The 23878-nt window shown below is 33.1% G+C and overlaps 4 protein-coding genes across 7 annotated transcripts; 1 reads left to right on the plus strand and 3 right to left on the minus strand.

The window, feature by feature from the left end:
• LOC137832534 (ras-related protein RABA1f) lies at positions 1-2295 on the plus strand. The gene is made up of 2 exons (XM_068640736.2): positions 1-536; positions 1639-2295. Exons 1-2 carry the CDS (start codon positions 316-318, stop codon positions 2069-2071), a joined length of 654 nt encoding a protein of 217 aa, XP_068496837.1. The 5' UTR covers positions 1-315; the 3' UTR covers positions 2072-2295.
• A 583-nt stretch (positions 2296-2878) lies between these two features.
• Positions 2879-6586, minus strand: LOC137832535 (uncharacterized). Of its 4 annotated transcripts, none has more exons than XM_068640737.2 (2): positions 5952-6586; positions 2879-3148 (listed from the first exon to the last, which is right to left on the minus strand). In XM_068640737.2, the coding sequence occupies exon 1, from the start codon at positions 6335-6337 to the stop codon at positions 5975-5977; it is 363 nt and encodes a 120-aa protein (XP_068496838.1). In that variant the 5' UTR covers positions 6338-6586; the 3' UTR covers positions 2879-3148; positions 5952-5974. The 4 variants fall into 4 exon arrangements, with proteins under 4 accessions (XP_068496838.1, XP_068496839.1, XP_068496840.1 ...); XM_068640738.2 differs by lacking the exon at positions 2879-3148 and adding an exon at positions 3261-3454; XM_068640739.2 differs by lacking the exon at positions 2879-3148 and adding an exon at positions 5599-5894.
• A 999-nt stretch (positions 6587-7585) lies between these two features.
• On the minus strand, positions 7586-15298 carry LOC137832537 (leucine-rich repeat receptor protein kinase HPCA1). Its single transcript, XM_068640741.1, has 18 exons — positions 14493-15298; positions 13725-13842; positions 13546-13617; positions 13028-13102; positions 12849-12920; positions 12454-12618; positions 12275-12349; positions 11966-12037; positions 11788-11859; positions 11605-11673; positions 11331-11405; positions 11080-11214; positions 10492-10979; positions 10234-10386; positions 10003-10139; positions 9592-9811; positions 8844-9079; positions 7586-8327 (listed from the first exon to the last, which is right to left on the minus strand). Exons 1-18 carry the CDS (start codon positions 14578-14580, stop codon positions 7857-7859), a joined length of 2793 nt encoding a protein of 930 aa, XP_068496842.1. The 5' UTR covers positions 14581-15298; the 3' UTR covers positions 7586-7856.
• Positions 15299-20042: 4744 nt separating this feature from the next.
• On the minus strand, positions 20043-23762 carry LOC137832538 (28 kDa heat/acid-stable phosphoprotein-like protein). The gene is made up of 8 exons (XM_068640742.2): positions 23413-23762; positions 22185-22222; positions 21911-21991; positions 21706-21789; positions 21587-21621; positions 20635-20720; positions 20379-20444; positions 20043-20280 (listed from the first exon to the last, which is right to left on the minus strand). The coding sequence occupies exons 1-8, from the start codon at positions 23477-23479 to the stop codon at positions 20246-20248; spliced, it is 492 nt and encodes a 163-aa protein (XP_068496843.1). The 5' UTR covers positions 23480-23762; the 3' UTR covers positions 20043-20245.
• Positions 23763-23878: the final 116 nt, after the last annotated feature.

Raw genomic sequence — 23878 nt, forward strand, 5'->3', positions numbered from 1 at the left:
AAGTGTAGGAACTAGGATGAAAAAATGGAGTTAAATGTGTTTGGCAGTGTTACCACACTGTCATCATTCCCTTCAAACAATTTGCCAACTAAGAAACGCACATTTCCAGCTTTGCAACACTTGTTATTGTTACTGAGAGTTGTTCCAAATCTGGATTTTAAAACAAACTATCTTTCTTTGATAATAAATATAGATTCACAGCAACCCATTTGAATCTCTGATAGAAGGGGCATATCAAAATCACTTTTTTTTTTTCCCTTGATTCTGTCTGTAGCAAACTCCAGAGAGAAAAAAAGGGTGTGCGTGTAGTGGCTAATGGGGGCGTATAGAGCTGATGAGGATTATGATTACCTGTTCAAGGTTGTGCTGATTGGGGACTCTGGAGTGGGAAAATCCAACCTTTTGTCGAGGTTCACCAAAAATGAATTCTGCCTTGAATCAAAGTCCACTATTGGGGTTGAGTTTGCAACCAGAAGCATTAGGGTGGATGATAAGATTGTCAAAGCTCAGATTTGGGACACTGCTGGTCAGGAAAGGTGAATGCTTCTTTTCTTTGGCTCTACTCTCTATTGTCTTCGTTGTGCTAGAATTGGGTTGTTTATTTTGGTTGTCATTGCCCATGATGTGATTTTGCTTTTTGAAGTGTGTGAATCCATGATTTCATTGTAATGGGTATGTGGCTTGTTAGTTGGTTTTAGTTTTCCTGCACCTTCTATGCTGATGTGAATTGGAAGCTTTTATGAACTTCTGTTTTACATCCTGGGGTTTGCAAAGGGATTATATCATTGTAATTAGAATTTTATTCGCTGTAGCTATGTTACTGTATTATTATTGAATCTCTATGAAGCTTTCATTTCCGATTGATTTCAAACCATAAACTCTGCTTCTGGTCTCATAGCTAGTCCTAAGCCCGAGTAAAGGAGGGAGGGTTGTATTAGGCACTTAGCAGCTAACGATTTCGAAATCTCCTACATAGAATCTCACAATTTTCAAACCTGGCATTTATGCATTGGGTTCATGCTGAAATAATCTGAACTACGGCATTTACATAATGCAGATAGCTCATAGCTCTTTTGTCACACACTTAGTTCCAATATGTAAACATGTCAATGTTATTATGAAAATCATACTCTTAGCATCTCTGACTAAGTTGTTAGTTGCTGGTAAAAATGCAAGGTACATATGCTAAGCAATAAAAGATTTGAAATTATCACTTGGCCAGTCTTTCTTGCAGAGGTTACCAATTTGTAGCATTAAGATGTTACAGTTATCTTTAAATCACTTTGTTGTTATGATTTACTCTAATTCGATCTGGGCTTTAAATTAGCTTGTTATACAAAAATGACTTATAAAGTCCTTGCTTTGAAGATTTTTTTCTTTGTAAAAATCTGAATTCCGGTGTTGCTAAAATGTGAAGATATTTCCCCTTTATATATTAGATTGATGTGAAATATTGTTATTGTAATTGCTATTATCGTCGTAGCAACATGATGAACAGTTAGACATTGCTGATAATCCCAGCTAGAATCTTTAGAGTAACATCACCTAATTTTGAATTCCACATGGATAAAGATTTAAAAATGCTGTATATGATTAAATATTAAAGTAAGGCTTCTTCATTTAATTTCCATTACTCAGGTACCGAGCGATCACTAGTGCATATTATCGAGGAGCTGTTGGTGCTTTGTTAGTGTATGATGTTACCCGGCATGTTACATTTGAGAATGTGGAGAGATGGTTCAAGGAGCTCAGAGATCACACGGATGCCAACATTGTGGTGATGGTTGTTGGGAACAAAGCAGACTTGCGTCATCTGCGAGCAGTTTCCACCGAAGATGCTACAACTTTTGCAGAACGGAAAAAAACATTTTTCATGGAAACCTCTGCCCTCGAGTCCATGAACGTTGAAAATGCCTTCACAGAACTGCTCACACAGATCTACCATGTTGTAAGCACGAAGGCCCTTGAAATTGGCGATGATCCAGCAGCATTACCAAAAGGACAGACGTTAAATGTTGGGTCTCGTGATGGTGTATCAGATGTGAAGCAGAATGGATGCTGTTCTGCTTGACCATGCAGCAAAAACCTGTATTTTTACTTTAAACCCATGTTCTGTTGATATCCTATGTAGAGTTCAGCCTTAAAACATGAAAATGGTTGTCCGGAGAGCATTACAATCTCAACTTTCTACTTTGCTAAGTAGAGAAATCTATTATTTGGTTGTTGTTTCATGAAGGTACTAATTTATCTATTTTCAGATTTATCAGAATTTTTCATGGCTTCTTTTTTCTTTTCCATGAATGCAGATTCATGCTATCCAAATTTATTTTGCCTTCTTCTCGAAGTTAAATTCTGAATTTTCAATAAGTACTGTGATTTGCGCAATGCTTCTTCAAAACTGAGAGTTGGGCTTTCGAGAATATACATATGTTTTTTGTTACATCTGTAGCTTATAGCCGAGTGACAATAAAGAATAACTCCAAATGCACGAAAAAAAATAGCATTTTTCTTTTTCTTTACTTTTATTGAGGAAAAAATCCTTATTGTAGTAAGCAAAGTTGCTGTCTCAGAACTAGTTTGTTTTATTTTCAAATAATGTTATTCTGTATTTTATAATTTTAGTAGTTTTGTTGGTCTAATTGCTCTCATGCTTGCTTAGAGATTTTAAACATTTGTATGTCAAACATAAACAATGTCTGTGGACTCGATCAGATAACTTTTGTATTTCTTTTAAGGCTTGAGAAGATTGTTAGATTAAACCATTTGTTAATTAAAGTGATGTGGTTAATTGGAGAACGGAAGTTACTTCATAAAAGTGATTATTTGAAAAGGGATATACTTAGTAACCATCAAACAGAACTAAACTTGAACGTAGATGGACCACAATCACCCATAAATTTCAAGTTGGGGTGAAGCATTAAATATGTACAATCTTTTTCCTCACATCAATTACATGTCTCAAGCATTTCAATATACATAATCTTTTGCCTTACATCATATCAAAACAGGCACAAAAACTAGCTTAAAAGAAGCAAAACAAGAGACGATTATAAACATCGAACTTCCTTATTACACCATTGCAAGCAAGGTGTCAGGACATTGTTAACTAAAAGCTGTTCATGTGTGGGTTGATTCCAGTGATTGGTGCCTGCAGTTGGATGTTTTCATGAACAAATAAAGGATGTAATATAGGCCAAGATGTCGAGAACTTTGTTTAATGAATGCAAAGAGCAGTTAATCTAACGAACATGAAAGCAACGAGGCGAAAATCCAAATTTTCCCTGCATTAACGATTTATCAATCTGAATTTTTATTCACTGTATTCCAGGCTTCTGATTGAACAACTATTTTCAAATTCGAATATTTGGTTAAAATAGGACATGCCAGTAAGACAGGAAGAACAACGGTCCATCAATTTCTCCTGTTCATTATTCCATTATATTCTACAACGTACCTGTTAAACAAGAGCAAATTTTTTAACACTCCTAACATGTAATCCTATTTTAATTTTTTACATAGGAGTAAAAGAAAAGTTTCCAATTAAGAATAATAACACTACAAAGGTATAGGAGTACCAAAATCTTGCTCCAAGGATATACATAACAGTTCATACAGATTTCATCATGGGATGCTTAGATAAAAACGTCAAAATGCCGCTAAACTAAAAGTATGAAAATATTTATTAAGAATCGAGCTAAATTCTAGCCAGAATGCAGCAAACAATATGCAGCCAAGTTCAATCTGCCCACAGAATATCAAAAGACCAAAACTAACAGGAAACAAAATTGACTACAACCTGCAAATTATCTGTGATACTGCACATTAAAAGTGACAAAATATGACGAAAAGTTTTGGTCTTCGAAAAACTATGGCACCATCAGAGGAGCAAAGCACCGATACTCAATCCATGTAACACAAACAACACAAAGTAGAGAAAGTTTCAAATGGAGATAGCAAAATAGCATACAACACAATCATTTCATTAATGCCCATATTTCTCACCAGCCCAATTTAAGTCCAACCAAGCATGGCCTAAGAATGCAATCTTCCCAAGCCGTCTTTGATTAAGCGACAATGTTATATGTTAGGGTGATTGGTGGATAAGTCCAGAAACCGCAGGATACTCTTCATGGGATATGTTTGCAACAGTATTACATTCATAGAATCTAAGGTACAAGCCTTCATCAATAAATACAGTGTCATAAACAAAAAGCTTCCTTGCATAACTGTTTATGTTTTTAACATCAGTTACAACCTTTATCTTCATAGACTACAACAAAAAACCCCGACTACTGACACTTTAAATCAGAAGCATTGGCAGGCATGACTCTGAATTCACTATTGATAAATGTCATTATTTAGTGAAATTTGATGCAAAAAGCTAGACACTTATAGTTTTAATTGTTAATTAAGTTATCACTCAACCCAACTTTGAGAAGTATTGAATTCAGCAATATATTTTTGAGTCATGAGACTAATGAAAACATTTAATACCAATTTAGTGTCATTTTCAGGAAATTAAGGAAAGATGGAGCAAAGGACTAGCAGATGAATAAAGAGACTTTAAAAGATAGAAAGCAAGGCCTTGAACATTCAAGAAACCTCACACAGGCGAGCTAGTCTTGCTTAGGCATGAATTGTCCAGAGACAAGCCTTGCTCCAGTGATAGGCTCACCGAAGTGAGAATGCTCCAGAGGCTACCTTTGTTCGAGTGAAGGCTCGCCCAAGTGCCCATGTCTCGCCCCTGTCTCACTCAAGCGAGAAGCAGCTCGCCCAAGCGAGAATGTTCCAGAGAAGGGGTGTTTTGAACCAAGGGTGGTCTCACTTAAGCGAGATATGGCTTGCTTGAGCGAGACTACTTTTTCTCAGGAAATGTTTGAGCCTAGCTTGAGCGACATTGTCTAGCTTGAGCAAAATGTCACTAATCCAAAGAACGAAAAGGGTTATAAACGTAGAAAGAAAGGGAAAAATGTTGTCTTGGAAAAACCCTTGAAGCTAGAAATGAAGAAGAAAAGCTCTCTACTCTCTTTTCTTGCTTCCATCAACCTTTGGTGCTTGTAATGGCTACCATGAGTAGCTTTGAATGTAATCTTTTCAAAATCTTATGTATTTTTGGTGATATTTATATATGATATTCTGTTTCAACTTGATATTGGTATTTTCATTTCATGCCTAAAGCTAGATTTTATCTAATCAATTTACTCCTGATTTTGATTCTTGGATTTAACTGGAAAATATTTCTAAGAACCCGACCTAAATGAAAATACTTGACATATTTTGATGCTAGGAATAAATTTTAACATATCAATTGTTTTATAACATCTTCTCTTCATGCCAAGAAATCTGCTAAAATAGTTGAGGAATCAATGTTTAGTGTTTAGGAGACGTTCTTAAGAATTTCATATTTTAAGAATCAATGTGAATGACTTTATTTGTTGCATCAATATCAAGTAACAGAGCATTATATGTTTTTATTTATTCAAAATACAAATGAGTGAGAAAGATTAACTTCAATATCAATCTTGTTAATTGAACTTTTCTAGCCATTTACTTTGTTTTTATTTAAATATATTTCAATATTTAGTGAGTGTTACCAAGTAAAATTTTAAGCGAAAGTAAGATTTTAAGAGAAACTGTTATAGGAGAAAAGTAACACTTGACATCAACCACCCAGTCTTTCATCTTCAACTTCCTCCAATTCTTCAGTGCCAGCAAAGTACTACACAAATTCACCAGCCCTAACATCAAACTAGTATAGCTAATTCAACCAAAAACCCTCGTAATTGAACCATGGAAACAAATAAAAAGACAAACTTTAATAATTTACAGCCTCTCAATAACCCAATTCAGCTTCAATCCACAATCCCCAACATCCAAAACATCAAATTTTGGTCCTAAAAAAGCACACTAAAAACGAATGAAAAACAAAATGAGGGAAGTTGAGAAGTGACCTGAAAAGTAGGTAAAGGAGACATCACGGGGGAGTATTGTTGTCTTTGTCGTTCTGAGAGGAAGAGGGGTTGTTGGAGTTGAAAGAGGGTATGGGATTTTCTCCCTTGATGATCCAGCCAAGGGCAAAGAAGGCAGTGCCAGCAAGAATGGCAGTGCCCCAAGCGTGAGAGTACCATTTACTGTATTGCCTGATGGCATACCTCCATTGATCCCTCAGAGTGGCAGCATCTGGAATCTCTTTCTCTGGTGGGTTGAAATGGCCCTTCGGCCCTGAAAACCTTTTTGGGCCATCATCACTGGGAGTGGGAATCCCACCTGAAGATGCTGAAGACGGAGGAGAAGGAGAAGGAGAAGGGTAATGCGTTTTGGGTTTATTCTCAGTCATGTGGTGGTGTGATTCGATTCTTTTGCTTTCACTTTCCGTCTCAAAATGTACTTCAAGCTTTTTACATCAAATATAATCTCAACTTCAAACGGTATAACATTGAAAAGTACTTACCATTGGGTTGTTTTCTGTAGGTACTGAACGGAAGCCACGAATCAGATTTGTTTGTATCTGGTGATTTGGGATGATTTGAGGGAGGAGAAAGACTGCACGTGTGGAGATTTTGCCCTAGAGCTCAGAATTTTTGTGCAATAATTAATTTGTCTTCAAAATATATGTGCATTTGTAGTGATGATTAATTAATTATTGTATAATTAATTTCTTTCAAGATAACTTTTTAATTATGACTCGATGAAAATTAAAATATTTAATTTTAAAATTGTATTTAGTTCTAAAATTGTAATAAAAATTTTAAATATTTTTTCATAATTCTTATAATTATTATTATATTCTTTCAAATCATCTCTACACATTCTTAATAAAAAAAAATAAGGACATTTATATCATTTATCATGCAACACAATTTTTACGTACTTTTTTTTTAGCTTACATTAATCATATTTACTTCAAATTTTTATATCACTTTCCATTCAAATTCACTTTTGTTTTTATATTAAAAAAAATTCATTTATTCAATTCCTCTTTTTATATTCAAAAAATTTAATTTATTCAATTCCTCTTTTTATATTCAAATAATTTTATTTATTCACTTCCTTACTTTATATTCAAACAATTTTTACTTTTTTTTCTTCTCTTTATCCAAACAAAACCTTACTCTCATTGTTTCAAATGTTAACCACAACAATCTATATTAAGTGTATGTGTATAATGAATTATTCATTATTTTTATTTTACTAGTCTCTCACTATTTTGGTGTGATTTGGATTCTAATTTTGTCAGTCATTACGTTTTTTTTTTTCATTTGTAAGCACATTTATAAATTCAATTTTATTTAACATTTAATTAATTTAACACTTTCGTTCAAAACTATTAGTACAATTCTATAAAGTATTAATTGCACATTAAATTATTTAAGCCATTTTTACTTGAAATAAGCTAGACAAATTCACATTAAATAGATAAGTAAATGGTTTGTGCAATAAATGACTTAAATATTACAATATTTGAAACATGAAAGAAAAAAAAAACCTCATGATAAAAAAAGGAAATTTTGAGAGAGAAGATTAAATCATCAGGTAGTGAAATTCAACTTCAACTAAAATTTTGAGAGAGAAGAAGAGTGCTGTATTTGGAAAGTTCAACGCTTCAATACTTACATTCATTCAAATATTACTGCAATTCACAATTCACAAATATTTTGCATGACAAGAACAAAGATATCAATACAACCTTCCAATAATCAATTCAAAAATTAAACTTGAACCTTCATTTTCTACAAAGAGCAAGTTTTTGTAAAGCACCCGCCTGTATAAGGATTCGAGTCCAAAATTGACACAGCAGATCTCAGGCATTGGATCTGAAGAGAGGAAAAAATTACAAAAGAAAATTGTACCGAAGCCTATTGGGGTTCTACCCTTGTTGATGGAAATATTCCACTATAGCTAAAATCTTCTTCCTTGTAAGGATGTTGGGCATTTTCTTTACCTGCTTCCTCATAAGTTTCTGATGTTGTAGCTGATTCAGCATTGGGGTTCAATCCAACAAGCTCGATTATGCTCTCAATCTCTTTTGCAACCTCAGCCATTGTAGGCCTCTCAGCTGCATATTCTTTGACACATCTCATTCCCAACATCACAAACTTTTCTAAACCTTTTGGTCTTGTTTTCAATATAGTTGGATCTATAATGGAATGAAGGTTGTATAAATCTTTTGATGTGTCCATTACCCTCATCACTTCTCTTACAATATACTTTCCTTGCTCTATTGGCCTTCTTGCTGTTGCTAGTTCCAGCATTAGCACTCCAAAGCTATATACATCACTCTTTTCAGTTAACTGCTGGGTCATATAATATTCAGGATCCAAGTATCCCTGAGAGAATAAAAAGGAAATAAGTTTACATCAGATATACCTCTGGTAAATTTCAAGGTTAAAGCTAATTCTTGGCAAATTATTGATTCGACTTCTGCTTTATTGAAAAGTTACATTCTCTAAAAAGTGTCAAGTTTGCATTATGCCAATCACACTTTATAAAAAGGCATCACTAACATAAGAACACAAGGGAGCTTTTCCTGACATTTACAAGTGTCTCGAAAACTTGTTTGTTTTATTTCCCTCTGAGAAATTGTTTAAATTGTGTGGCTATAAAGCAACGGCTGATTTTAGGACTGAAATTTCAAAGGTGGAGGAACCAAAATAAACCATAAAAGTGGTAATAATCCTCACTTCTAAAACTTGTTTTGGAATTGAGTTAGGTTCAAAACCAAATTATAAGAGTGGAGAAGCTTTCGAACTATTAAAAGTTTCGCAACTGATAAATTTATTATCTATTCTAAGCAAAGATGTGATCTGCTTCACAAAGTAGTAGTCAAAGAATTCTATACAAACCATTGTCCCTTTGACTTGAGTAGTGACATGGCCCCTTTCACTATCAACAAGAAGTTTGGAGAGACCAAAATCAGCAACTTTTGCAATGAGGTGATCATCAAGTAAGATATTGCTAGATTTGATGTCCCTGTGTATGATTGGTGGGTTAGCAAGTTCATGAAGATAGGCCAGACCCCTGGCTGCACCTAATGTTACTTTAAGCCTCCTTATCCAATCCATCCAGATCCCAGACTTTCCTGCATCGGTACAGTCAAATGAAGAAAATTAATTAAGTAATGTGACAGGCAACTTGTTGGACTTTGCCTTAATTGAATTTTTAATTGGTTCTTATAACAGAATGTTCGTGGTAACAAAAGCCCAAATTCTGAAGATGTAATATTTGCAGTCCAGGACACTGATTTCTTGTCTTCAAATTGGATTAAGTTCATTGTTATTAATCTAAGTGCGTGTTAAAATCAGGATCTTAACAGCTCCATTTTAGTATGAATGATTTCTTACTGATCTGGTAAATTCATACTGGTTAGATGAGGCTTATAATTGACAACCGAATGTTAAATAATATTGGCACTAAGACCAATTGCGGTGATTCACAATGAAATGGGCAAATGGTCTACTTTTTACTAGTCAAGAAATGAAATATAAATTAACGGATGAAAACTTCTAGTCACTCCATCCCCATTATACATTTGAGTCTGATACAGATGCAGTACAGTACATACGAAGTAGTGAAGGAATTGAATGAAAGTACCTGAGAGACTATCCATTAAAGTGCCATTTGGAATGTACTCATACACCAGCATTTGTTCACCCTTCTCAAAACAGAAACCCAGAAGACTAACGAGATTCTTATGATGGACCCTTGATAGAAGTTCAATCTCGGTTTTAAACTCAACAGCACCCTGCATAGATTCTTTTGCAGCCCGTTTGATAGCAACCAACTCTCCAGAGGGAAGAGTTCCTTGGTAAACCTTAAGAAAGAGGACTAATTAGATCTTGCAAATAAGTAAACAAGAAGATAACTATTTGGGAAAATGCTTGGTTATTTTTGACACTAGAGTGAAAATGAGAATTTCTTTCAGGAACATCAAAGGAATAGCCCAATAGGGTGTTTTTAAATTAAAATAAAAAAGGATAGTGACAAGATGCCATTAGCAAAAACCTGTCCATAGCCTCCAGATCCAATAGTATTGGCTTCTGAGAAGTTGTTGGTGTATTTCCTTAGTTCATCAAAAGCAAACCATCGTCCTCCTTTCAACTGAGGAGCAGTGCCACTATTCTTATTCTGTTCCCAATTGGCTGCATTTATAAAGACATTGAATCAATAAAAGACTACTTTAGAAGTCCTTGCAAGGACCAAAACTCAGCCAAGGCTGCAGCAATCACTTCTTACCAAAAGGGTTCAGCCCCGCAGATCTTTCTGCTCTTCTTTTCTGGCGAATGGCATACATCCCTGCAAGGGATGCTAGTACAACAAAGACCACAACAGCAACTACAGCACCAACTATAATCCCGGTATGTGATGACTTTGATCCTTTTGGTTCACCTAGTTGACGTAAAGAATGAGAGTTAGTGGGGAGAAAGGGCACTGTAGAATAGAACTGACAAAGCGTTCATTATTTCTGGTTCATAATGAGATACAAAACCGCACCTGCTGTGTATTCATAACTAGCACCATTGAAGTAGTAAGGGGAGAAGAACTCTGGAGGTTTATAAATTTGGTTGCTAAGCAGAAAAGCAATATTTAAAATTCCAGTTGCATTGAAGCGATCGCTTTGCGAAGGGAAGACTTGCAGATTCAATTCAAAGTTATCAGAAGTAGGATTTCTCACGGGGTTACTAAGAGCAACTGAATCCACTGGAATGCTTTTGTTTCGGAAAGTATCCATCAGAGACTGCTCAATCTCCCTGTAGTACTTTGCGTCACTGAAGTTTGAGAAACTAAGAGCTCTCGATATAAGAAGTCCAGTATAGGGAAATGCACAGTTACAATTTGGGCTGGCAATCTGATCGGAACTGCAAGGTGGAGGAGAACAATTATTTGATGGTGTTGAATAAAATGAGGGATTTGATACTGGTTGTTGGCAGTAACTCTTTTCAGATGCTCCACTTTCACGACAAATTGGGTTGTTAGCTAGTCTGCAAAAACATAAGATAACTCCCTCAGTTTTGAATCTATGCAAATGGCTGAACACTTTTTTATAGAGCAAAAAGAGATATCATAAAAAACGAGGCTTGCCTTATTTCGATACTTGGTAGATTGCTTTCTGGGTCAATCTCTGTTATGTCATTATTCTCCAAATTTATTTGTTCCAGACTTTGGCTGTGGCCACTAAGATTTAGTGTGCCACCGAGGTGGTTCTGCCCAAGTATCCTGTTACCATATTTCAATAATCATAATCATTATTTGCTCAAGCATCACTTTTTAGGAACATGTCGTTCGTTTTAAGAATCGGAGACAGGTAATGTGGGAAGGAAGGAACTACATACACTGTTGTCAGAACCGGCAGACTTGTAACCCATGAAGGAACATTAGAGGCACTGAAAGTATTGTCGCTCAAGTCCCTGCAGATAGTTTTCCATGAAAGACTCAGTAAAAAATCATTGTATTATGCATGAATCATATGCACATGTGTTGCATGCTGTTGTATAATTTGTGTGGAGAGAAAACATTGATATTAACATTTCTTTTAAGGCAAAATGATTAAATTTTACACACTGAGAGTTGAAATCAATAGAATAAAAGTGCACTATTTATACTTACACGTAGGTGAGACTATTCATTCCGGTAAAATCGGGCAAAGTGCCATTGAACTTATTGTGAGATAAATAGCTGCAAAAATAAAGTCCATGCCTGGCCTTAGCAAAGTTGATTCTTTAGAAAAACTGAGACATTTTTGCATATAGATATGAAGTTTAATACGGCATGCTTCTTTAATTTTCTTACATCTCACTTAGTTTTCCGAGTTTGCTTAGGTTTGCCGGCACTGCCCCTGTTAATCCATTCTTATCTAAGCGCCTGTGATCCAAAGAAAATATTCAATATAAAGCAAAGCCAAAGTGAAATTCAGAGATAGCATAATTTTGTGAACGTAGCCATTGGACACTGTCCACAATATACTTACAGAACTTCCAATGTCCCCACAGAACTAATGGATAAAGGAACACTACCCTCTAGTTGATTGTGGTCAAAAAGCCTGGAAAAAAGAGCACAAGGGGTGATTAAGGGTCCATTTGGTTTATAACCATAGTCAATATTTCATGACACATTTTAATATATACGTGCCTGAAATTAATTTGAACTATTATCTCACTAAGTCATCTTAAGAAAAAATATACTTTTATTCACTTTGTTGAGACATGAGGACACTTAACTCTCCATGCCATTATATAGTTGTAAAATTCCAAATTGTACAAGATGTAATGAAGCTTACACGTGTTCTAGAATCATACTGGAGTTGAAAAGTTTTTCTGGTATTGTACCAGTGAGATTATTGCTCCCCATATGACTGCAATCAGTGAACATAATGTTAGGTCATTCAGGGAACTGGAAAATATCCAATGACGATATGTGTTTATATCAAGTGAAAATTAACAGTGAGAATTGACATACAAGTGTTGTGCCTTAAGGAGCAGGTCAAGGCCTAGTCGTCCTTGGTTATCAGAGACAGGAATGGTCCCTACAAGCTCGTTTTCAGCAAGATCAAGCCAATTGATATTTGTTAGATTGCCAAGAGAGCGTGGTATAGTTCCACTGAACTTGTTAGAGTTCAATGCTCTGCACGAAAAACAACACATAATTTACCATGATTTAGTCCATTAAAGTAACATTAAGCTTAGAGATTAAGTTAGATAATTTCAGGAAGTGAACATAAGATGTTCAGACCTAGCATAAGATGAAGCATCATTTTTTCATACATTCGAATGAGTTGAACTCTAATATATTTTTTATGTAAGTAAACCTTCTCATAAAGGAATTAGCAGAATTGTTAAGATGGGAATCCTTACAGAAAGGTCAGCTGCTTTAAAGATCCTATTGAATCCGGAATAGGACCAGAGAAACCACAACCAACCAATGATCTGAAGAACAGTTAAAAAGGAAGAGTTAAAAAAGCATCCTAAATTTTGTAGGGAAAAATTCAGTTAGTATTAAAATCATTTGATAGAAAATAAACTGCCTAGCTTACAGGGATTTTAGCCTTTTCAGATTCCCAATTTCATTTGGAATTGTTCCTGTCAAACCCGTGTTGTAAGAAAGATCCCTACATGAACAGAAACACCATATTATTTAAGTGAGCTTCCACTGAGAATTGCATAGCATCCGCAGAAAGCTTAGTCAAAATAAAACGTTCTTTTGATTGTCAAAACATACTTAAGGAGTGTCAAATCAGGACAAGGCTCTTCTCAGGTATATGAATCATTTAGTGGATTAATTAAGATTATAATCTTTTTTTACAATAAATTATTGGTGTATACTATAACTTTTTCACTTTAGATATAAGTCTAAGAATTAAGTTTGAATCCAATTCAGTTCCAAAAAACCAGTTTTTGTAAAATGAGAATTGTATCAGATTTATATCCTTCAATTTGATTTTATTGAAGAATCTTATCCAACAAATCACCCCCAGTTCAGAAACACAGGCATCTGGGGTTAGAATAAAAGTATGAGTTTAATGGCTATTCAACTTATATAAGAAGTACGCACAGAGTAACTAGTTCAGATAAAGACTCAATTGCTGAAGACAGTTGGCCCCTCAAACTCAAGCTTGGAAGTCTCCTGAAAATAATAGCAATCTATTCAGATAAATTTTATTTTTAAAAAATAGAATCTATGAAACAAGCTTTCATATCAATTTGGTGAAGCTAAAGAAACAAAGAACTAACAATTCGGTAATTCTTGTATTGCTGCAACGAATTCCATCCCAGCTACTGCAAGGATCAGTACCCACCCAACTCTGTGGCTTGCTACTCCAGGATTCTGCAAGGGAATTTAGGCCAGAATCTACAGCCATACCATTTACATTAAAAGTTGTAAAAAAAATTGAAATTTTCAAATTAAACTACATAAATTCCTAGTGCTCGTTCGTTAATCTATCTCCTCTCTCAGTGATTGCAGATGTCTCTAGACCACAAATTATCATGAAAAGTGAAAACTATATCATGCAACCTTTGTAATCAATTCATTCTCCTACTTCAGAAATTTCATGAATTAATCACAAGGAAACTTTTTAATTTTAATTGAAAAGGCAAACAATTTTTTTCTTACATCACATTCAGATTGACAGAAGACAGAAGATAACTTAATATCTGTATTTTCTTGAATTATACTATTCCTTCAGTAAATTCTTTCATCACCATTTTTTTCATCTCACCATCCATTGTATAGCCTTGTTCTACAAATTAATTTCCCTATTTTCTGTTTCCACTGTAATTTGTGATGTGCTCTTGCATAGAACTGAGGTACTCCAAAGTTACAAAGTTTTGAGAGTTTAGGCACTGGTTAGCGTATGCAAGAACACCCCACAAAAAAGTTGGAAAATATTCCTCACTTTTTTCATGAGATGTTAAAGAGCATATGCACAAGAAGTTGTTAAATATCCATCAAGCATCAAAGATAGCGCAAAACATGAAAAAAAGTAGAATTGAACATACAATCTCGACTGTCTGTCTGTGATGCAACAAACAGAACTTGGAAAAGAAGCAGCTGAAGAAGAATCATCACTTTATGTTGTTGGTCCATTGCTCGATGTTTCTCTTATGTTGGATCAGAAATGGAATAATGAAACTTTTGAATGGAAGAAATGATGACCAAAGAACCAAAGAACCAAAGAGGATCAATCTATAGCAATCATCGTTTAATGAGAAAGCGAATAGTATGACAAAACTATATCAACAAACGATGGTAGTCCAAACGCGGCCTCTGAGATGGCTAAGGTTAACAAATACATTTTACTTAGTCAATGGCTTTTGCATTCATTTTTCAACGGTTAGAATGGGATTAAGTCCCAAAACATAAAAATAAAATATTGTCACATGGCCACCAAACATCATCATCAACTTTCATTACATTCTTAAATATATTTGTACAAGAATGGAACAGAACAGAAAGGGTGCCTAGGAACTTTGGATATAGTCTTTCGCCAAATATTCTAAGGAAGAAAACTTCAAGAAAAGATGAAGTGCTGGAATAAACAACCACCAAGAGAATGGCTTATTTTTCTGCTTTCATCAGCGCCCTTTCAATATTAAATATAACTCAAAACTCTGAGGTCGTTTATACTAGTTCAAATCATTGATGGTGAAAGAAGAGGGGATGAACAAGGAATGCATGTCATTTCTGGGGTTGGAATATAAGGAATATCATGTTGTTAGTACAGTAGATTGCCATCAGAATAGGGTCTTGCTTTTTGATTCATTACAAAACCAGAATAAAATTGTCCTGCACTATAAGACAAATCACCACCAAAGTTGCCGTCCATGCACATATAGTGGTGGCCATAATAGAGTATTAAATTGATAACGGTGACAATAATTATGTTATTATTATTAAAACTGTCTTAAAAAAAGTTTCACAAATGAAAAAATATGATTTCTTTTATTAATGTAAAGTGAAAAAAAAGGATTGTTTATGTTATACAAGGCATAACAAACATAGCTTTGTTTTTACAATATAAAAATGTTGTTTAGAAACTGTGTGATAAACTATTGTAAGCAAATGGCTTTGAGGGCAACTATGCAGACGGAATACATAAAGTATAGAAAAGGTTTCATTTTCTAAGAGATTAGCACAACATTTAAGCAGCTTTCTGATCTTGATTTTGAACTAATACTACAAGAAAATTATAAATAAAAACTAATTTTAAATATTAAAATAATTAATTATTATATTAATTAAATTAAAAAATATTTTTATAAACTAAAAATTTATTATTATTTAAAATAATTTTTATTATTAATAAAAATTATAAAGTAATTTTTAGATTTTAACTATTAACTAAAAGGTTTTAGCTCTTGACTTTATAATTAAACCTTATAAAAGGGACAAGAAAAAATTTTGTAGTCCACAAAAATAACCAACAAATTCTTGAAGTGAAACATAGGTTTTCTGTTGTTTACAACAAAACAAAAATTAATGTTAAGTATTACAACTGTTCCATAGTGTCACAGGTTAGCAGAAAAATAAAAGGGTGTTATTTCTTATGTACAGTTGAGATTGTATAATCAGACAAATGGGAAAACAATGTTACAAAAAGTTACATAGATTGGGACAAGATTGTTTGACAATGATTTCCAATTTTAAGTTTTAGATATACATTTATGTTAAAGATTGAAAATAAAAGTTTTATTATATATAATAGTTCAGTTGAAATTAAAGGAATTCCACCGTAGGAGCTTTTGTTAGATTCAAAATCGAATAGTAAAACATGTAGAGATATCCAACTTGAAAAGTTACTAAAAATCTTATGAAGACTATTTTGTCAAAATTGCCATGCTTATTCCCAAGTTGACTTTCAGATATAATTTTTCTCCCATTCACAATGAAGTGTGACAAATTAACACACAAATATAATCTGAATATCTCATGTTTATGTAATGGATTAAATTAAATTTAGAACACTAAAAGTTCCCCATCATGGAAGAAAGTGGGAAAGTTGACTTTTGTGGTGGTTGGGTCATTGGTTAGCTATGGAAAGAGAGGGTGTAACAGGACAAAACAAAGGTATTAGATGAAGCATTTCTGTTATTAGTGGTTGTGTTGTGTGAACTCTAATATAATTAATTTTACAACTTGTACTATGTTTTAATTTTGATGCTAACTTCAAAAGTTGTTGGCAAAGGAGACGGTCAAACTTCTCCATGTTTTTTTTTTGTTTTCTCTTGTATAAACCACTTGTATCCTATTTTTAACTTTATATAATTTAAATAGCTTCTTCTCTAAATTTACTAAATAAACTCTACAAGTTCCTTCACACATCTAATTCCAATTTTTTCAACTTTAAAATTTTAACTAGATTTCTTATTATTGATTATTTTTCTTTAATTTTGTGGGGAGTAGTATTCTAATTTATGAATCATATATAATAAATTTTTATTTAATTAAAATTTAAATAATATACATGTGGATAAAAGGAAGGTAGTTTAGAATGATTTTGTTGTTATTTATAAAGATAATATGCCAAATACATGTCAAACACCATATTAAAAATTGTTGATTTTAGCTTTAAAAGATGTATCGGTGGATTAGAGGATGAAATAAGACATAAATTATTTTTAACTTCGACTCCTGATTGATGTGATACTATATTAAACATACCAGAACAAATACAAGTATTTAATTGAAAAAAAAAATGATAACTACGACCAAACTTTTTCATTTGTTTCGATCATTTGAATTTTTTTTATAGATTATATATCATCTTTGTTAACTTCCTGGCTAATATTTTATATTTTGGATATGATAAGATATCCTTCTGCTATAATTCAGAAGAGTAGTTGTAAAACTGATCCTATGTGTGAATTGGAAGAATAATAAAGACGGAAAAAATTACAGAAAGAAAGGAGAATGATAGAAGTAAAAGAAAAATACTATAGAAGAGATTAGATTCTTAGATTGAGAAATTCTTAGATGGAAACACACCTACACATCATTCTAAAAGTTTACAACAAATGAATAAAATTAAACTTTATTTTCGCGCGTTATATAAACTCACTTTTATCATTTTTATTTTTATTTTATTTTGGAACGATTATGATTTATTCGTACAGTGTGTTACCCATGTTTACTTGTGTATTCTATTTGATTTCTCAGAGATATTATTTCGTTTCTAATAAATCTATTTTAGTCAAACACAGGGACTAAGTAATTTATGTAGTGCCAACATGATGTTTATTCGAATCACAATTCACCACGTGTACACATGTCATAATATTTTAAATATGTTGTTATTGTTTATTCAAATTTCCGAATCACAATTACCATCAGTATTAATGTAGTTATTATTGAATTTGATACGAATATCCTTATTTTGTTGGTGTCCATTATTCGTTAAATTTGACTTAATTTATCTTAATAAAAATGCTATTAGTATTTTTATGAAAAATATGACTGTGAGTGAATATTGTAAACAAATATAAAGTTAATTAAAATATATGAATGATATAAATATTTTTTACCCATTTATTTAATAATAAATTATTGAAAGAATTAATTTTTTCTGCGTTGTTTGTGTACGTTGAGATAAAAATCAGGATTACCTAATTAACTATATGATAACTTCTTAAGAATATCAAGATGTGATTCTAGAAATATGAAACTGCAAAATGAACTAAAATTGGTAAAGGGATTTTGTAAAGGACCAATGCTAATTGATAATAAACATGTTTCATATTCATAATATTACCAGTTTTAAGTATGTTTAGATTAGAATATTGTTTTATATTTCTATAATATTTTTTATTTAATCGACATTGGTTTTTTGCAGAAGATTTATTTAATGCTATTTTTCCTGACAAGTTTTTAAAATGATAGTAGTTTTAGTAGTATATGATATTCTAGTATTTTATATTTCTGATAATTTTAAAAATCATATTCTACCATTTTATATTTATTTATTATGCTTTTAATATTTTATTACAATTATGGCATAATAAAAACTGGTAAAATTAAAATATGAAAGTCGTTGTTTGACGCCATACCTTTTGAATTAGGTCAAGAAAGAAAATAAAGTGAAATTAGGTAAACTTCATTTTCTGAATAACCCATAAATGTTGTTAAATTCCGCCTTAAATGATACAAGGAGCCAGAATGTATTTCGAAATACTTTTTAAAATCTGATAATACATTTCAGAGTACTCAATTTAAAATACACATTTCTGAAAAATAAAATTAAAAATTAAGTTTTTGTGGGTATCCAACATCAATTATGTGGAGGTGCAGAATGCAATGGCCCGAGGGAAATTTACTCAGCCCACTAAAATGAAGGAATGAGTTTGGCCTTTTTCATCCCCATTTTTTCTTCTTCTTAATATTACGCCACTATTTAACACTTAATATTTCAAAATATAATATCACCTCCCACCGTTAAAATATAATATTAAATTATTAAAATAGTTCTAAAATGAAATATTATAATATTTTGTGTTGGAAAGAATACAAAAATAAAAATAAAAAATGTTTTTTAACGAACTCGTACGTCGAACGTCCGAGTTACTTCCAAAATAAATTTAAAGATCTTCTCAATCCATAACATAAATAATCTTCTAAATCAACAACATCAATGATCTTTTTGGTAATAATCTTCTAAATCAACAACATAAATAATATTCTAAATCAACAAAAATCAACAACATAAGGATATCAAGATCCGCAAACAAATATAAATAAATTTCAGATCTCTTCAATACTATTTATAACACAAACACAAAAAATCCACAACTCAACCATCCAAAAATTTAAAATGAAACACAGCGATAAATATAAATAAATTTCGGATCTCTTCAATACTATTTATAACACAAACACAAAAATCCACAACTCAACCATCCAAAAATTTAAAATGAAACACAGCGACAAATATAAATAAATTTCGGATCTCTTCAATACTATTTATAACACAAACACAAAAATCCACAACTCAACCATCCAAAAATTTAAAATGAAACACAGCGACAAATATAAATAAATTTCGGATCTCTTCAATACTATTTATAACACAAACACAAAAATCCACAACTCAACCATCCAAAAATTTAAAATGAAACACAGCGACATTCCAGATATCTAAATCAAAAAATATATAACAATCACTTTTGATTTCTTCTTCCACGAGCAAACAACATGTAGATGTCGAAATTGCCTATTTTTTTCCAATGAATTCTGAACAGTTATGGCCCATTTTTTTCCGCAACCCCAAACACTGCTCAAATTGAGTATCAGGTTCCAACTGTTTCGAAATATTAACTTCATTTGTATCAGGATAGACATATCCTTACAAAAAATTGCTTAAACTGACCGTACAAATTAGCGTTTTCATTTTTTATATTTAAAAATGCATTTTAGTTGCCAGCTCAAAATTAAAGAGAGGGGCGTAAATGAAGGGTTTTTGAGGGTGAGGTGTGTGTGTTTGAAGAAAAGCTCAAGTGTTGTAATATAAATAGTTAGGACTAAAAACAAGGCAACAAAAAAGTAATGTGCTTGGGTAATTTTAAAAAAAGTCTATATATGTATATTCAGGATTTGAAAGCACAGAATAAGAAAATAATTGCATTACATGTTTACCAGAGTGGTATGGTAATAGCGCAATATAAAGGTAAATGGACATAATATTTTAAATGTAGCAAGAGCACATATTCCTCCTACTAATTGGAGTAAAGTTGTCGACATTACAATCTCTAGAATATATCATTCACTTGCGCGCTTCAGCCTTTTTCTGCTCTTTAGCTGAAACAAATTTACAAATTAGTTTCAATTCAAGCTTTTGGATATCGAAATAGAGTTAGCAGAAGAAAGAATCAGTATTTAAAGACTTGAGAGCTAACCAGCTTTCTCTTCTTCTCTCTTTTTAGCAGCTTCTGCCCTTTGCTGACGTATAAGAGCTAAACGTTCTACAAGACACACAAATTAAATATTAATCATTCACTTCAACCTGCAAACTAATACAGCTTTTAGAACTTACCATATCAATCAAAAGTTTACATATCCAATAATAATAATACCAACAATCAAAGACAAGGCCTTAAAAGAGAAAAGGACGAACCACATAATTACAGAAACTATTTAAAATGCTATTGGTACCTAAATCTTTCTTTGCTTGATCTGTTTTCCCTTGCTCTTGCAGCCTCATGTAGCGCTCATGGGCTCTCTGTTTCTCTAGCTCCTCTCTGCAAACAGATGGGAAATTTAAATATGTTAAGAAAAAATGTTTCAGAAGTTTCACATTCAATATTCCCACAAAGATAGGAATTGAAACAACTAGACGAAAGAATGTTCTGCACCCTCTTTAACAATAAGCAAAACACTCTTTTTGAAGTGCATATTGTGTAACCCCTGCCCTTGTTGATAATATTACAAGTTATAGAATACTACAAGTTTTGTCTCCCTTCTGTGTTCCTTTGCAGTTAGGGTGGTGGAATTGTGGATTCGTAGCAAGATCACCAGGGAAGATTATGAAATTGACAAACTCCAGATATTCTGCTAATTGCCCTGGAGGTCAGGTTGCACAATGCGGAAAAAACATGAGTTTGGAGTGCCCCAAATCAACTCTCTCCACAGCAGGGTACTGGCTTTTCTCCCATATTTTTTAACTTAATTTTGAATCCATACCTCTGTTTTCTTTCTTGTTTGTGTTCGACTTCAGGGGAAGCATTTACTCTGCTCTCTCAGTGCGTTGAGCTTTCAGTTCAAGCTCATCACTTTCTGTTTGTTAACAAATATACCCCTAAATACTATGTTTGTTATTATCTCTTATTTCACTTGGGGTGGTGGCGTAGGGAGGTTATTTGTTGGAGCCCCGTCAAAGATCTGTGATGGAGGCTTGGGATGTTTGTGTTGCCATATAGGAGGGTTCGGCTTGTGGCTCTATGTCATGATAATTTTAGCTAATGTATTGTGAGTTAATGACCAATTAGTCAAAACCTTATTCGTTTTCAATTTAATTCTAATTATTCTTCAAATGCTAGGTAGGATCTCATTTTGAGAACTCCCCCTGTCCAATTTTAAACAACAAGCAAAAGAAAAAGTAGCTAACCTTTCACGCCTTGAAAGTTCTGTTGTTTTTCCAACCTGCATCCACAAGAACACAGCATTATTTTTCCAACCTCTATAAAGAAGTCTATAAGAAGACTGAAAAGGGAAAGCTGAACTCACATCAACATCTCTAGCTTTCACACTCTTTGGCTTCACCAAGTTAGGATTTTCAATCTCAATAATCCCTTGAGTACCCTTTTTCTTCTGCATACATTACATATAAAGAATCAGTAAACTTAGTTAGGATGGGGAAGATCATATAAAGAAACAAATTTTCTAAAAAATTAAAAATTCAATCCATCAGTAATAGCTGCAAAATACTAACTGAGGTTTCTTCTTCAGATTCTTCTCCAGATTCATCCCCAGATGCTTCCTCGGATTCTTCCTCTACGTGTTCAGCTTCTTTCTAATAAGTTGTAAAGATAAAAAAAAAAAATTATAAAGAATATGGAGAACAAATTAATCCATGTCATGTGAATATAAAAATTAATGGTACCATAGATACTCTATGGAAAGAAAAACATTAGTGTGCAAGTGATCACGTGTCTGTGCTATGAGAGAGAGGTGCAAAATGAAGAGGAATGGATGCAGAAGAAAACCTGTTTAAAAGTTCGAGGACGGTGAGAGGTTCCAGCAACTGCAGTAGTCAAAAACAACATTTAAGAATTTTGAAAGTGCTTTTTTTATTCCATCATTACGAAATATCATTTTTCTGTTTCCTTTCTTGTGAGGGGTAGGGGGCAAAAAGAGTGGTGGTATCAACAAGAATCTTTCAGCAAAGTTTCAAAATAAAGGAATTGGCATAGAATTTAAAAATAGTAATCCCTCCACAAATTATTAGCATACTGGACCATACCTACAACGAAATTACCAGCATTTAATTTCCCAGTATGTGGCAATGTGACTATCTCGTACAAAAAAAGATACTAGAAAGAAAAGGCATCTGGCATTGAGCTAAGATATAATTTTACAAGCAATCACAGGGTTCAACAAATAAAAATGTCATTTTCTTCCTCTGCAAGTATCCTATGTAAGACCTACAATCAGTGTAAAACTCTAGAGCATTCTGCCCAATGTCTCAGTCCCACATCTACGATCCAAACCCTTTCTTCACAATATCCATTTTATAAATGTAATGTTAACAAACTCTTGAAAAAAAAACGAAATCTCAAAACAATTCCACAAACATATCTGTAAGTTATAGTCCACAATAAAGAGGGAGAGAACGTCCTCATTTGGGATATAGCCCAAATATAAACTCACTGAAAGCACACCAAAATGACAACCTCAGAAAATTAAAACGGCAATTAGTACTTATTTTCTCCATAAGCATTCATGAAGCAGTGGTTACCATTCCCTCCCACCATAAAAAACATACAATTTTCCCTGTTCATCTAAGGCTCTGAATCGTGTCTATTTACAGTTGCAATCACTTCAAAGCTTCAGGGGGGAAATCAAACAAACCGGCACGATACTCAACAGTTATTAATCCTAATAAATAAACAGTAATAGAAATTCATTTGAAACAAAAACAGATATCCAGAGTCCCCAACCAGGGAGTCTCTCCAGATCTAACAATCCCAAAAAATTACATATCCACACCAAAACAATCATGCACCACCGTCATCCCATTCTGCACAAAAACAACAACAACAAAATAACCCCTAATAGCTCACAAACATATTTCACAACAACAAAAAACTATTTCATCAAGGTGATAAGTTGAGAGAAGAAAACAAAAAGATGCCCACAAAGAAAAGGTTACAACAATTCAAATTTAAAGGCCAGAGACGTAAACTTTCGCAGGAAATTATAAAAGAGACTCACGGAGATCTTCCGGGGTCGAGAACTGGCGGCGACCGGTGGGCTTGCTTTTGTATTTTCCTCTTCCCATCTTATCGTTCAATTGCACCCACGCTACGCTACAATTTTCGAATCAAATTCTTCTTCCTTCTGCTATATTATGAGATTAAAGTTTGACAACAACAACAACAAAAAGAAGATGCACTCTCTTCCCCTTTATTCCAAATTCCAAAAACCCTAGTTAAACTCCACATAAATTATGGAAGATATTATACATATCAATATATATTTATATCAATATATTATACATATAATATATAATATAAGACACAAATTTCACTATTGACTTTTTATTTTTTATTTTTTGTCCTCGTGCCTTATTTTTAGGGTCCGTAATCTTTTTTTGAGAAAATATAGGAGTTGACCCAATGATAGTATTGGGCTAAATCCAATGGGCCATTTGGGCCCAACCGCTACAGCACCGTGATCT

The sequence above is a fragment of the Phaseolus vulgaris genome, chromosome 6, assembly GCF_051622355.1.
Source record: "Phaseolus vulgaris cultivar YP4 chromosome 6, ASM5162235v1, whole genome shotgun sequence".
Classification (NCBI taxonomy): domain Eukaryota; kingdom Viridiplantae; phylum Streptophyta; class Magnoliopsida; order Fabales; family Fabaceae; genus Phaseolus; species Phaseolus vulgaris.

Coding starts and splice junctions, on each gene's coding strand:
- LOC137832535 (XM_068640737.2), bottom strand. CDS start 6,337: ATGACTGAGAATAAACCCAAAACGCATTACCCTTCTCCTTCTCCTTCT.
- LOC137832537 (XM_068640741.1), bottom strand. CDS start 14,580: ATGGACCAACAACATAAAGTGATGATTCTTCTTCAGCTGCTTCTTTTC. Junction 12,921..13,027: donor CTGAAAAGGCTAAAATCCCT/GTAAGCTAGGCA, acceptor ACTGTTCTTCAG/ATCATTGGTTGGTTGTGGTT. Junction 11,215..11,330: donor CTGCCGGTTCTGACAACAGT/GTATGTAGTTCC, acceptor ATATGGTAACAG/GATACTTGGGCAGAACCACC.
- LOC137832534 (XM_068640736.2), top strand. CDS start 316: ATGGGGGCGTATAGAGCTGATGAGGATTATGATTACCTGTTCAAGGTT. Junction 537..1,638: donor GACACTGCTGGTCAGGAAAG/GTGAATGCTTCT, acceptor TCCATTACTCAG/GTACCGAGCGATCACTAGTG.
- LOC137832538 (XM_068640742.2), bottom strand. CDS start 23,479: ATGGGAAGAGGAAAATACAAAAGCAAGCCCACCGGTCGCCGCCAGTTC. Junction 21,992..22,184: donor GTCCTCGAACTTTTAAACAG/GTTTTCTTCTGC, acceptor ACAACTTATTAG/AAAGAAGCTGAACACGTAGA. Junction 21,622..21,705: donor TGAAAGCTAGAGATGTTGAT/GTGAGTTCAGCT, acceptor TTGTGGATGCAG/GTTGGAAAAACAACAGAACT.